Below are 16,001 nucleotides of genomic sequence, written 5' to 3' on the forward strand. Positions count from 1 at the left end.
TTTACTGCCATTATACTCCATTTGCCAGATCATTGCCAACTCACAAGCTATCAATAGCCATCATTCTGAATGCCAGAACAGAGAAATGAAACATTGGGCTAAATGTTCCTATTTTGGATTAAAAAATGTTTACAGATGAGACTCACAGCTCCTGGTCTACTCTGGCTCACAGGGATTTTTTTTCTTTCAATGTTCCTCTCTTTGCCTCATTAATTATGCATCTCGGTTAGCTCAGTTGGCTGGACAGATGGTTCGTGATGCGGAGTAATGCCTACAGCATGAGTTCATTTTCCATACTGGTTAAATGTTATCATGAAGGACCCTCCTTCTCAACCTCTACCTTTGCCTGAGGCATGGCAACCCTCTGTGTGAAACCTTTAGCATCACCCGCATTCCGCCCTCACCCACACTCCTCCCTAATTGTTACCGAACCACACCCTCCCCCATCTGTGTGAGTGCACAGTGTCCTTTCGCACCGTCTCTGTTCACTACAAAATTAGATGCAAATGCAATTCAAAGGGATCACCGTTTTTGAGGATTGCGGGTGATATGGTCACAATTACACCCCTCTGCAAGAAGTACGTGGAACGCTTTATTAGTTTAAAGATTATATTATTATAAGATGTTTATTGTTGTTAAATAATCTTGGAGATAAACAATTCTTCTCGCATTTTGAGAACAAGAGCAAATAAAGTAACATTCTAGAGTGGAAACCTTCCCCAAAATCATATTGTTCCAGAGCACATTTCTAAGCATGATGAACGCTGGAGAGGAGACACACAAACATTCAACACATAATCAGGATGTAGTGCACTCCACAGATTTTATTGACAAAACTTCAGCCTGTTCTCTATCGCAATAGCTTTTTGTGTGATGAATTATCAGCTTTCTTGGCACAGTGCCAGTTATTTTTAAACATCTTGGTCAGGTTTCAATGTTCTACAATAAAGATAGAAATGGCTGAAAAACCTCAGCAGCTCTGGCAGCATCCGTGGAGGGAAATCAATGTTTCAGATCCAGTGAGCCTTCATCAGATCTGATGGTCCCCAGGAAAAAGCTGTTTTTAATGCAGAAGATAGGGTGAGGGGAAGGAAGAAAGAGTAAACAGTAGGTGGAGATAGAGCCCAAACACAGAGAATAACAGTTGGACAGACAAAGGAGTTTTATAATGAACTGACTCGGAGAAAGAATAGCTGTTAATGGAGACTGTTAGTGTCTAACAATGGGCAGTGTGTAATAACAGGGCAAAAGTGAGGACTGCAGAGTCTGCAGAAGTACACTCCAGAGGAACATTAATAGCTTGTGAGGGGCAAAAATCTAGCAAATGGAATATAATATGAGTAAATTGGAAAATGTTCATTTTGGCAGTTAAAAAAAAAAGCATCTTAACTAAATGGTGAGGGATTGCAGAGCTTTGAGATGTGAAGGGATTCTGCAATCCCTATTCTGCAATAATCATTTGCAATGAAGGGATTTTCCTGCTCCTGAGATGCTGCCTGACCTGCTGTGCTTTTCCAGCACCACTCTGATCGAGTGTTTAACAACAGATCATGTGATAACAAGGCCTGGTGTGTGGAGATTGGGGTAAGGACATTGGAGAAGGTACATCAAGCCTTAAAATTACTGAATTCAGTATTGAGTTCAGAAGGTTATAAAGTTCCCAAGTGGAAATTTCCAGCAATTCTTTCTGGTTTTTTTTCCAACATTTTCTAGACTTTACAACCTTTCCTCATAAAATAACCCATTTATTTCAGACATTAGTCCTGTAAACTTTCTCTGAACTGCTTCCAATTCATCTATATCGTTCCTTAAATTAGGTTACCAAATCTGTACACTGTAATCCAGATGTGACCTTACCAGTGATCTATACAACGGATAGATAAACTTCCTACTATTGTATTCAATTCCCCTCACAGTAAATCATAATTTTCTATCAGCTTTCCTAACTAATTGCTGCCCCTGCATACTGAACCTTTGTGATTATTGTACTAGGATACCCAGATCCCTCCACACCTCAAAGCTCTACAATCCCTCACCATTTAGTTAAGATGCTTTTTTTTTACTGTCAAAATGAACACTTTCCAATTTACTGGTATTATACTCCATTTCCCAGATTTTTGCCCCTCACAAGCTATTAATGTTCTTCTGGAGCGGACTTCTGCCCTCTTCATGACTTACTTTCCAATCTACCATTGTGTTATCAGCCAATTTTACAAACATACCTTCCAGCCCATCATCAAAGTCACTTATACAAACGGTAATTGATTTATAAACGACTTTGAAATTAAATGACTTTAATATAACTAACTTCTATCAATCATAATTTGCTATGAAAATAGTTCACAGTATTCACTACATTTTCTGCACAATTGTTGTAATAACATTAGGCAAAGAGTAGATGAGCAGGAAACTCAATCCTCTAAGCATTGCTATCCAGACTGTACTGTCCTAACATTATTTCATGGGTGAGTCTTTTACTGCAAAATTCACCATTAACCTGCATCAAATTGTTTCAAGTTGTTGTATCTGCATGGTAAATATCAACTAAACTTACCACAGAGTTATGCCTTGCCTATTCCAAACAAAATACCCTTCTCAGAATGAGATACATTATTGCCATCAACTGCTCTGGCACCAGAAAGTAACAATTAAAAGAATAGAGTCTTTTCCTAAAGTGTCAATTGTTAATGAGTATTTTGAAATGAAACATTATACTGCTCCTTTTTGTTCCTTTTTCTTCATTTGATCCATTTTTTTGTGACAAAGCTGCTTCTTTAACAAGGTTATGCTGTTCTTGGCTTTCTTTTCAGAGAGGTCGTAAAAGCAGCGACCCTGAAACCTCTGGGTTTAACTACTTGAGAATACTTTCAAGTTTTTTTAAAAACAAAGACACTTGTACAATGACAGGGGAGTGGCCAGTTCTCCCAGTTCAGCTTCTCCTCTGGTTTGGTTTGGTTTGGTTTTCAGCAGTCTGGCTGTTCACTGAGAGCAGGCTGTGAGTTCTGAAGCTGCTGCACCCAAAGAAATAGGTCCATGCTGATCCTCCCTCTCTCTGACATCCCTCCTGTAAGAACCTGTGTTGGATTTTTCTTTTTGTTGCATAGGGGTGTTTATGGGAATTGTTGCAAGTATTTAGAACAGTCTCATTAAGTTGGAATTATCTGTTGGTTTTCCAGCTAGGTTAAGTTATTCCCTAATCTGTTCTCTGTTTGTGTTTCATTCAGTCATCTTGCAAATAAATTCTGTTTTGTTTAAAATTATGTGGTTGGGCCAGCTGCATCACTCCTGGAATATCCACCTGACACCTGCTTAAAACAACTAGCAAAGTTAGGGAACGGGCTACTTTCTTGAAATGATTTGAAGGGGTCTGACCTAGTCCATAACATGGTCCGTGCGTTGAATTTTCCATTGCTCCATTGACATTCTCTTTCCCTGGTAAGACCAGCTCTTCTGTCTTTTCATCTCATCTTCCACTTTATCACAGTCCTTCCTACTGCTCCTTTATTACTCCCCTCCTGCTTTGAACACATTACATCCCAGTTTTGATGGAAAGTCACCATTCTGAAATATTTTCTCCACAGATGATACCAGACCTGCTGTGTAATTTCAGCATTTTTGATAGGGACTTGCTCTGCACATAAATGACTTCCATGTTTTCACCTTGTTAAGAGTGACAACAGTTCAAAGTTACTTCATTACTGATCCAGCAAACTCACTTTATGGTAGTAGGTCCAGAAAATTCTGCTCAGTGACAATGGCTGGTTTGTCATTGATCTAATCCACCAGCGCAGAGTCAGGTTTAGGGACCCACATGCCTTTCATGACATGCATCCACTCTATTGCATCATAACAACTTAAAAACATATTGTAATGTTATAAATTGAATTACAATTTTAAAAGTAATGTTCTTTAGCATTAGTATTGTTCATACGTTTAAATATCAGACAGAAATAATTTATCAAACTGAGAAAGCAAAATTAAAAATGAAGATGAAAATGAGTACTTTGATAAATAGCAGCAAGTAGAAGTTGATACTTGTTTGATCTGTTGCTCTCATTCCTTTGTTAATGCTGCCACCTGGTGGCACTGCAGAATATACAATCAACTGCAGTAAACCTTTTATTATCCAGCATCTATGACCAGGAGAGAGCCAATCAATCAATAATCTTGATCATCAAGAGGTCCACATACTCAATGTAGGAACACATACTAAGTGACAGAAATATAATGCAGGGAGTATGCACATCACTGTTATACGTTACTTATACCATAAATCACTGACATAATAATCTTTAAAAAGCCTTACTGGCAGAGAGCCTTCTCAGTTGCACCCTCAACTAATTCCTCTGACGTCATGATAGATTGCCGTATTTGATAAGAAATTGACTTGAAATTGAATTGATTATTGATATTTCATGTGGCCATTCCATTGAACAAATATATTTACACTGAGGTAAATACATTTTAAAAACTATAATAATTGGACGGAATAATACATAAACTTTGTGATATTTGAGGTGTATAATTTTTGCAGGTTCATTGAGAGTGCTGGTTCATACTGTTCCACTTAAAACAATGTTTGCTGTATATTTAACGATTTACCATGTGCAGAAAGGTCTATTTGTTTAGGCATTATTGGCATAACAGAATTCCTTCCATTTAGACTTGCAGTGTGTTCAGTGTTGGTCTTTAAAGTTTCACTTTATGATAATGTTGTATGACATACAATGAGAAAAGACAGTTGGCTAGAAATTTATTTCCATCAATTTTCAAATGCCAAATATAGTCAGGGACTAATTTCAGCACGTAAATATGGAGATTTGATGCTCATGTGAAATTGGCATTCACTCCTCATCCAAATAATTTCTTTTTTTAGAATTAGAATCCCTACAGTGTGGAAACAGGCCCTTTTGGCCCAACAAGTCCACACCAACCCTCCGAAGAGTAACCCACCCAGACCTATTCCCCTATCTTATTTTTTTTACCCTTGACTGATGCACCTAACCTACACATCCCTGAACACTATGGGGCAATTTAGTATGGCCAATTCACCTAATCTGCACATCTTTGGACAGTGGGAGGGAACCAGAGCACCCGGAGTAAACCTACGCAGACACGGGGAGAATGTGCAAATTCCACACAAACAGTCACCCAAGGCTGGAATCAAACCCAGGCCCCTGGTGCTGTTAGGTAGCAGAGCTAACCATTGGGCCACCGTGCTGCCCATAATGGAGTCTACTGGTGCTTGACATGTCTACATAGGTAACGTACATGGCTGAAGAATTAAATCTGGACTGCCTACCAACAATGGCCCTCAGATAAGTTCTGGGAATATCAGGATTGGGCAAAGAGCACAAGATGGACCAATTGAGAGTAGTAGCTGTGTTGTAGAGTCACTTGGAGATAGTGGAAACTACAGGTGCTAAACAGCCAAAGTGGATAAAGAGTGGAGCTGGAAAAAGCCAAGCAGGTCAAGCAGCGTCAGAGGAGGAGGGAGTTGACGTTTCATCAGGACTATAGAGTCAGAAATGCTGATGTTGGCCACTTTAATTAAAATAAAGGGAAGACTTGTGTTTTTGGTGGTAGCTGTGTGCTTTAAAACTTCCATGTTTAGAGTGAGAGGGGTAAGATATAAAAGAGACCTAAGGGGCAACTTTTTCATGCAGAGGATGGTAAGTATATGGAATGAGCTGCCAAAGGAACTGGTGGAGGCTGGTACAATTGCAACATTTAAAAGGCATCTAGATGGATATAAGAATAGGAAGGGTTTGGAGGGATATGGGCTGAGTGCTGGCAGGTGGGACTAGATTGGGTTGGGATATCTGGTTGGCGTGGACGGGTTGGACCGATGGGTCTGTTTCCGTGCTGTACATTTCTATGACTCTACAACTCCCAAGTGGAGTTTGTTTTGAAGACCTACCTCACTCTCATCAGCCCAATTTCCTGAAAAATCCAGGCAACTTCTTTTTGCACATCTGTTCTGAACTGCTTAAGGATTACCTGATCAAATTCATAGTTAAATATTTCTCAAGTATCCTCAGGGCTCAGAACAGCGTGTCCATTTCTACCTATATCTTATTTACAGAGACTTTGTACATATTGTTATTGACCAGAGGAAAATAATCATGCACAGGATTTGTTCTTCACAAATCCTCAACAGTTACTAAAATAATAAAAGTATAAAACTGATGCAAAACTTGTTTTCCATCATATAGAGAATTTTGTGTATTTTCAGTCAACTACATAGGAACCTAGATTATCTGAATATCAATTATCAGAATTTCAGATTATCCGAAGATGATTTCCAGATTCCGTAAAAACGTTACATCAAAGAGGTATTACCAGCACTGGTGCAATGATAGCGTCTTTTGTTTACAATGATTAAAAATGCACCCGGCTCACTGAAATGCTGAAGAAAACAGTCCTGGACATCAATGGGAGCTCAGGCATCGTCTCCAATAACTGACTTCCCTCCTCCCCCCCACTCTCTCATACACACACACACACACACACACACCAGCTTTGCAGCAGTCCCTTAACTTTGCAACTGGCCGATGTGAAAATTGGCAGCTTTCTCTGAGGAAATAGGAAGACAGGTTTTACACAAATCTCCATCTGATTCACACCACCCTGACACATGCCTCTGAGCAGCAAGCAAATAAAACACCACAGATTGGAAGTCCCTCGCTCGGTTTGCACTTTTCATGTTCTCAACAGCACCTTTGAAGTCTCCAGATCTGAAAGGAGGTGAGTTTTCAAATATGTTTTTCCAGGAGGTCACAGCAAGCACTGGGGGCTTTCTAGGTTTTGAGATTCCCCCCTCCTCCCCCCCGCACATTCCCTGGAGTTCTACACAGGGGTGTACTCTACCATACAAACCTCCCTTCCCCAGATAATTTCTCCAACATTGTCCTGTACAGGGCAGAGTGGGAATCTGTCAAAACGTTGCAGTAAAAAGGTGCATGTGCGTGCTTATGTATGTTATTTTGAGACTCACACAGCAGCTGTGGGGACAGGCCACAGCAAAGCTGCAGGTCTGCTCAGAAACAAACCCTGAGACAGAGAGAGAGAGCAAGGCAGGCAGAGCAAGGAAAAAGGAAACTTCAGAAAACTCCAGAGTGCCAGTGGAGAGGCATTGGATCAGTCATCCGAATAATCAATTATTTAAACGAAATAATGCCTGCCCAACTCGAGGTTCCTCTGCAAATCCCTCCCCTTCCTGGACCTTTCCACTCCATTTCTGGGGACCAACTCAACACGCACATCCACTGCAAACCTACCAACTCCCATAGCTACCTGGGCTACACCTCCTCCCACCCTGCCTCCTGTAACTATGCCATCCCTTATTCCCAAATCCTCCACTGCATCTGCTCCCAGGAGGACCAATTCCACCACAGAACACCCCAGGTGACCTCCTTCTTCAAGGACTGCAATTTCCTCTCCCTCATGGTCGGCAATGTCCTCCAGCGCATCTCCTCCACTTTCTGCACCTCCACACTTCCCAACTGCAACAAAGACAGAACCCCCCGATCCTCCCCTTCTACCCCACCAACCTCCAGATACACCTAGGATGTATCCTCCACCATTTCCGCCACCCCAAACAGCCCCCAACACCAGGGATCTATTTCCCTCCCCACCCCTATCTGTGTTCCGGAGATACCATTCCCTCTGCAATTTCTTTGTCAGGTTCACGTCCCCCCCATCAACCCACCCTCCCCTCCCAGCACCTTCCTCTGCCATCGCAGGAAGTGTAAAACTTGTACCCACACCTCCCCCCTCACATCTGTCCAAGGCCCCAAAGGATCCTTCCACACCTGACAGAAATTTCCCTGCATTTCCACACGTCATCTACTGCATCCATTGCTCTCAATGTGGTCTTCCATACATTGGGGAGACAAGAGACACCTACTTGCAGATCGTTTCAGAGAACATCTCTGGGACACCCATACCAACCAATCCCACCACCCTGTAGCTGAACAGTTTAACTTGCTCTCCCACTCTGCCAAGGACTTGCAGGTCCTGGGCCTCCTCCATCACCAAACCCTAACCAGCCGATGCCTGGAGGAAGAACACCTCATCTTCCATGTTGAGACACTTCAACCACACGGGATCAATGTGGATTTCACCAGTTTCCTCATTTCCCTTCTCCCCCTCCCCCCCATATTACCCCAGTCCCAACCTCCCAACTCGGCACCACCCTCTTGTCTATCTTCCTTCCAACCTATCTGCTCCACCCTCCTCTCCTACCTATCATTTTCACTCCCAGTTTAATCTACCTATCGCATTCTTGATTTGGAGATGGTGGTGTTGGACTGGGGTGCACAAAGCTAAAAATCACACAACACCAGGTTATAGTCCAACAGGTTTAACTGGAAGCACTAGCTTTCGGAGCGCTGCTCCTTCATCAGGTGGTTGTGGAGTACACAATTATAAGACACAATTGTTTCCAGTGTGATGTAACTGAAATTATACATTGAGAAATACCTTGATTGTTTGTTAAGTCTCTCATCTATTAGGATGTTCATCATAGTTTCACTTCTTTCATATGTAAATCACAAACTTGGAGTTGGGGTCAGCAGCAAGACCAGACATGATGCTTCCTCCTTCCCAATCCAGGTCCCAAGAGACTATACAGGCAGCCCATACAGGCTTGGTTGTCATTGTCTCTCAGTTAAAATGATCTGACTCCTTTTGGTTTAATATCAACTGATTTGGGCTTTTAAAAAATATTTTTATATACAGAACTGCTTTTAGATACAACTGGACATTTTTTTTCCCATCACCAAATCATCGTTGACTCAAGAAGTTGGTAGTGAGTTGCGCTTCTGATGCGTTGCAGTCCATCATGTTGGTGGTGGGTTGGGAGACAAATGGGGAAATGAGGCCTTTAAAGTCATCAGGGTATTAATTGCTCACCTAAAGGTCTCAATTGATGGCTGGACAGGATGTCCAACCATAGAACCTCTCGGTTGGATATCAGGTCAGCAGGAGTAGGAATGCAATAGCTTGCTTATTGTCTTCCCACTTCATGATTAAATATCAAACCTGCCCAAACTGCTGTAGGAAAGGACATAAAACTCTGCCCAGACTCCATTAGAACATCAGGAGGAGGAGGTGAGATGAGAGTGACAGCCTCTGACTTCAAGGCCACGTACAACCGAGTGTGGCATCATGGAGAAAAACTGAAACCAACAGGAATTGGGGACTAACGCTCTGCTAATTGGAGTCATACCTAGCACAGAGGAAGAAGGTTGTGGTTGTTGGAAGTCAGTTATCTCAGGTCCAGGACATCTCTACAGGAGTTCCTCAGAGTTATGTCCTAGGCTCAACCTTTTTCAACTGTTTCACTGCTGCTTCACAGCACCAGGGGCCCAGGTTCCATTCTAGCCTTGGAGCATGCACATTCTCCCCATGTCTGTGTGGGTTTCCTCCTGCAGTCCAATGATGTGCAGGTTAGGTGGCTTGGTAATGCAAACCTGCCCATAGTGAACAGGGATGTGTAGGTTAGGTGGATTAATCATGGGAATATGGGGGCCGAGTCTGGGTGGAATGTTCTTTGGAGGTTAGGTGTGGACTCAATGTTGCTTTATCAAAAACAACAAGATCTGGACAAAGTTCAGGGTTGGGCTGACAAGTGGCAAATAGCATTTGTGCCACACAAATGCCAGGGAATAACCATCTCCAATAAGAGACAACCTAATCATTGTCCCTTGACATTCAATAGCATTACCATCTCTGAATCCTCCACTATTAACATCATGGGGTTACCATTGACCAGAAACTCAAAGGCGTCGCTGCATAAACACAGTGGCAGCAAGAACAGGTCAGAGGCTAAGAATACTGCTGCAGATAACTCAATTCCTGACTCCTCAAAACCTGTCCACCACCTACATAACAGGTTGGGAGTATGATAAAATATTCTCCACCTGCCTGGATGGGCGCAATTCCAACAATGCTCAAAGCTTAACACCATCCAGGACAAAGCAACCTACTTGATTGGCACTGCATCCACTCCCTCCACCACCTCAGTAGCAGCTCTGTGTAACATATATAAGATGCACTGCAGAAATTCACCAAAGATCCTTGCAAAACTTCTTCCAAACTCACAACCACTTCTATCTAAAAGAATAATGGCAGCAAATACATGGGAAAATCACCACTTGCAAGTTCCCTTCCAAACCACTCACCACTGCCGTTTGAAGTCACTTCACCTGACAAAGGGACAGCGTTCCAAAACTTTGTAATTTCAAGTTGACCCTGTTGGACTATAACCTGGTGTCGTGCGTTTCTGACTGATTTCTTTCCAGATGCAGTCAGACCTGATGAGCTTTCCCAAGCAATTTCTATTTTTAATCTGACTGCAATCCAGTTTTGTTTCCTTTTTCAAATACATTAATACATCTGGATAGATATTTTTGTTGGATTTTGCAATCCATCTTATTCTTTGCTGAACAGGATCTCAACTCGCATCCTCAGTCCTGCAGGTAAAACATTGCCTTACCCCTAAACCGCCTGTGCGCACTGCTGCCACCTCGTAAACAAAGTAACCTAAAGAACTGCGGATGCTGGAACTCAGAAGCAAAAGCAGAAATAGCTGGGGGATAAAAGCCCAGCAGGTCTTGCAGCCTCTGGAGAGAAAACAGGGACAAGGGTTTGGGCCAGGTGACCCTTGCTCAGCGAGCCTGTTGTTGCTGCCACCTGGCGGCAGCGTTTGTATGTGTGAGATTTTTTTTTTAAAGTTCTGCGCATGCTCAGTAGTCCCCCAGCGCCGAAGGGGGGGCCGGGCCGCGGTCCACGTGATCCCGGCTCCGATGGCTCCGCCCCCCTCAGTGGGCGCCATGTTGGTCAGCCTTGGCCGCTTGTGGGCAGCTCCGCCGCCGCGCGGTGTGTGCCGGCTGCTGAGGGCCCGGCTCCGATGGCGGCGGCAACAACAACAACAATTACAACGTGCACATCTGAACTAATCAAAACATCAACAGTTTGTCCAAAAGGAGATTAAGTTTCCAAAGTATGATAGGCATCACTCCAGGAGCTGTTTTCTGATCTGCTAAATTGCAGGCATGTTTTCATTGATGATATGTTTGATCTTTTAATTGGCTTTTTAGGACCTATTGCACATGCTAGGCACTTGCTGTTTCTCCACAGACCCACATCAATCATATCGTACAATTTTAAAAAATCTTGTGTTTTCAACTCAGCCTTAATAATAGAAAATTAATTGCACGGTTTGTGAAGGTTTGTGGCTCAGGTTGAGGTTTAGGGTGTAGGTTTGCTCGCTAAGCTGTAGGTTTGATATCCAGACGTTTCATTACCTGGCTAGGTAACATCATCAGTGGCGACCTCCAAGTGAAGCCAAGCTGTTGTCTCCTGCTTTCTATTTATATGATATCACCTGATGAAGGAGCAGCGATCCAAAAGCTAGTGTGTTTCCAATTAAACCTGTTGGGCTATAACCTGGTGTTGTGTGATTTTTAACTTCCTATATCTAAAGCTAGGAGCCAACTAACTTGTAGAAGAGATTGGCTGGGTATTTTGACATTTCCTCCCCCCCCCCCCCTCCCCTTAATATGTATAAACAATTACTATTTTGCAGGATGCATATGATCTGTCTAAATTCCCTGTAGAAAATATTAGAAATTTCAGCATCATAGCACATGTAGACCATGGGAAAAGCACACTAGCAGATAGACTACTGGAAATAACAGGTATGTTATATTTTACGTAACAATGCTGTAAGTTAAATAAATTCACATGGAACTGGGGGTAATGTACTGATATTAATAGAGAACTGGTTGGCAAATAGGAAACAAAGGTAAGAGTGTGCTGCTGGAAAAGCACAGCCAGTTAGGCAACATCTGAGGAGCATGAGAATCAACATTTCCTCAGCCCCGACCCACAAGACCCATTCCTGATGAAGGGCTTATGCCTGAAATGTCGATTCTCCTGCTTCTCAGATGTTGCCTAACCGGCTGTGCTTTTCCAGTACCACACTCTTGACTCTGATCTGCAGTTCTCACTTTCCCCTAAACGGGAAACAAACAAAAGGAATCGGTAAGTCTTTATCTTAGTGGCCGGTAGTGACCAATAGGGTACTACAGGAATCAGTACACCCCAGCAACTCTCAATATATGTTAATGAATTAGATGAGGCAACTAAATGTAATATCTCCCAAGTTTGTAGATAGTACAAAGCTAACTGGGAGGGTGAACTGTGAGGAGGATATAAAAATACTTCAGTGATTTGAACGAGTTGAGTGAGTGGGCAAATGGTAGCTGAAGTATAATGTGGATAAATGTGAGGTTATTCACTTTGGTAGTAAAATCAGAAAGACAGATTATTATTTGAATGAAAATATATTGGAAAGAGGGAGGTGCAGTGAGAACTGTATATCCTTGTATACCAATCGTTGAAAGTAAGCATACAGGTACAGCAGGCAGTGAAGAAGGCAAGTGGTATGTTGGTCTTCATAGTGAGGGAATTTGAGTACAGGAGCCGGAATGTCTTACTGTTGTGCATGGGCCTTGGTGAGATTATACCTGGAGTAGTGTGTGCAGGCTTGGTTCCTTTACCTGAGGAAGGAGGTTCTGGCATTGAAGGAAATCAATGAAGGTTTACCAAACTGTCTCCTGGGACGACAGGACTAATATTAAGAGAGAATGGACTGTTTTGGACTATATTGACAGGCGTTTAGAAGATTGGGGGAAATGACTAATGTCATTTTAACCACAGGATGAGACAGGATAAATGCAAGAAGGATGTTCTCAATGACTTGGGAGTCAAACTAGGGGGTCACAGTTAAAAATGTGGGGTGGACTATTTAAAACTAAGATGAGAAGTTTCTTCACCCAGAGAACAGTGAGATTGTGAAATTCTTTGCTGCAGGAAATGGTTGTGACAAAAGCAATGACTGTTTTCAAGAAGGAGTTAGATATAATTTCTGGGGCTAAAGGGATCTGTCAGTATTGGGAGAAAGTGGGATCTAAATTGGATTATCAGCCATGATTGTATTAAATGGCATGGCAGCCTTGAAGGGCTAAATAGCTGACTACTGTTCCTGCTTTCTAAGTCTGTATTTTACAGTTTACGTTTTGGAATTTGTGTTGTAAATGTTTTTGAAAAGGTTTGAACTTTGCTACGAATTATGCATTTTATAGTGTGTGCCATTTAACTTTGCTGGTTCCCCTTCAATTTTCAGTGTTTTGCTTTTTTGGATTAACCTTTTTTTAAACCAAGCTATTTAAAGATGTTATGACAAACCTCTGGAGCAGGTGGGACTTGAATCTGGGCCCCTCTGTCCATGGGTAGGGACGGTACCACTGCACCATACAAAGGCCCTTAAGTGTCTTATTTTAATATATTACTTCCTGATATGTAGTAACAGGTTACAGTTATATCTTGTATGAAGAACAGTGATACAAAACTGCATGACCAATTGCTGATTTCACTGGAGAAGCAAATCTGGACAGAGAATAACTATCCTTATATAGTTGCATTTAAAATAATTGCATAGGTTTAAAATTGGGATACCAAACATAAGGAAACAAACACTTTCCTTGATCAAATAAAAGCATTTCAAAGAAGAGTCATTGGACCCGAAACATTAGCTCCTGTTTCTCTGTTCACAGGTCCTGGCAGACCTGAGTTTCTCTAGTTTTTATTCCAGATCAAATTAATAGTGATTAACATCACTAAGAAAGCTGGATACTTTCATTTAAATGCTTGCACTTTGATGTTTAGTACTTCATAAAATGTGTAGTGCATTTCACATGCATTTGATTAGAAAAAGAGTCTTAAACATTTTAAGTTATTTGTTTTCAGGGGCAATTGTCAAAACTGATCGCAACAGGCAAGTACTAGACAAATTGCAAGTGGAACGTGAACGAGGTATCACTGTGAAAGCACAGACAGCGAGTCTCTTTTATCACCATGAAGGAAAGACCTATCTCTTAAATCTTATTGATACACCAGTAAGTACAGAATTGTTCCCTTTAATTTTATCAATTTTATTTGCTTTGAGGCCGACAAGCTCATTAATTAAACTCACGCTAGTCCATCTGGAGTGATTTTTGTGAACGTGATGGCTGCTTTTCCAGAAATTCCTACTTAACTCTGGGTTTCTGCTGTCCTGTCAGTAAATGGTACCTGGAGCTTGCAAGGTGAAGTTCAAGCCAATGATGCTCCATCCCCAAATTCCAGTTCAGAATAAAATACTTAGAATCACAGAATCCCAACAGTGCAGAAAGAGGCCATTCGACCCATTGACTCTCCACTGGCCTTCAGAAGACCATCCCACCTTGTCCACTTAAACCTGTTTCCTATGGCTAATCCACCTAGCCTACACGTCCATGAACACTATGGGGTAATTTACCATGGCCAATCAACCTAACCTGTACATCTTTGGACTGTAGAAAGAAACCAGATCACCTAGCAGAAACCCACACAGACACTAAGAGAACAGTCACCCAAGGCTGGAATCGAACCAGAGCCCATGGTGCTAAGGGGCAGCAGTGCTAACCACTGTGCCACCCTAATTGAGTTGCCTTTGATGACTCTTTGTATTTTGTCACCTATATGCCATATCTTAAATATGTATCTACAGTTAAATACCAGGTTGTGCTTACTATATTATGAAGCATACTTTATGTTGGTTGTAGTTCCTAAATTATTACATTTCTTTGCATAGTGTGTCTTTATACACACAAACATTTCACCTCTATCTCTGTCCAGGGTCATGTGGATTTCAGCTATGAAGTTTCTCGATCATTGTCTGCTTGTCAGGGTGTACTGTTGATAGTGGATGCCAATGAGGTAAATTGGTCAAGTTGCATTTCGTTACCTTGTCTAGTTTTATTCAAGCATTATTATACACTTGTTAGTATAATTCAAGCAAAAGAAATCGATTAGACAAACATGAAATGTTTGGTTTAACTTGTTTTTGGGGCATTGATTAGAAAGCAATTTGTGAATGACTATTTAAAATCTTTGATTTTGTTTGGACATACTTGTGGGATTATCACTTGTTGGTTCATATGTGGATTGCCAGCGCTTCTGTGAAGATTATAGAGTCCATAGTTCACAGTTTTTTTCCTTCTCAGGGTATTCAAGCACAGACTGTGGCAAACTTCTTTCTTGCTTTTGAATCACAGCTAATGATAATCCCAGTAATAAACAAGGTAAATAAATACACTGGTTTATATATTCTGCCTTTGTTTCTATATCTTTTGTTTAAGTTAAATGCATTTTGATGTTTTTAAGAGGGAGAGTTTCAGTGATTTAAGAGAAATGCATTGGAGCAATGGTCTTTTTCAGTCTCAGTTCAGAACAATGAACAAATAATTTTATACATAGCATATTTAATATAATAACACATCCTAGGACACTTTACAGGAGTTTTGTGAAACAAATTATGACACTGAGCTGCAAGAGTGATACTAGGACAGATGCCAAATACTTAGTCAAATAGATTGGTTTTAAATAATGACTTAAAAATGAAACTCAAAAGTCAAGAGGCAAAGAAATGTAGAGGTGGAAGTCCATGTTTTAAATTCCAATTCACTACTGGAGCCATTAAGATTGAGATTTCTCAAGTGATAGAATTAAACGGGTCCTGATGTCTTGGAGGGGCTGGGCTTGTGGAGACAATAGGAAGGGACAGATTTATGGAGAAATTTCAAAACACGATTCAGAATTTTAAAGGAGAAAGTGAGGACTGCAGATGCTGGAGATCAGAGCTGAAAATATGTTGCTGGAAAAGCACACCAGGTCAGGCAGCATTCAAGGAGCAGGAGAATCGATGTTTCGGGCATGAGCTCTTCTTCAGGAATGAGGAAAATGTGCCAAGCAGGCTAAGATAAAAGGTAGGGAGGAGGGACTTAGGGGATGGGCATTGGAAATGCGATAGGTGGAAGGAGGTTAAGGTGAGGGTGATAAGGTGAGGGTGATAGGCCGGAGTGGGGGTGGGGTCGGAGAGGTCAGGAAGAAGATTGCAGGTTGGGAAGGTG

At 41.7% G+C, this 16,001-nt stretch overlaps 1 protein-coding gene across 3 annotated transcripts in view; it reads left to right on the forward strand.

Annotated features, from left to right (window-relative positions):
• The first annotated feature begins 14,733 nt into the window (after positions 1-14,733).
• guf1 (GTP binding elongation factor GUF1) overlaps positions 14,734-16,001 on the forward strand; it is a 26,533-nt gene continuing 25,265 nt past the window's right edge. For all 3 annotated transcript variants that reach the window (XM_043691823.1, XM_043691832.1, XM_043691840.1), the window contains exons 1-2: positions 14,734-14,808; positions 15,096-15,173. In XM_043691823.1, the coding sequence (XP_043547758.1) occupies positions 15,150-15,173 (24 nt within the window). In that variant the 5' untranslated portion in view covers positions 14,734-14,808; positions 15,096-15,149. The remainder of the gene's footprint in view (positions 14,809-15,095; positions 15,174-16,001) is intronic.

This window comes from Chiloscyllium plagiosum, chromosome 1, assembly GCF_004010195.1.
Source record: "Chiloscyllium plagiosum isolate BGI_BamShark_2017 chromosome 1, ASM401019v2, whole genome shotgun sequence".
NCBI lineage: Eukaryota > Metazoa > Chordata > Chondrichthyes > Orectolobiformes > Hemiscylliidae > Chiloscyllium > Chiloscyllium plagiosum.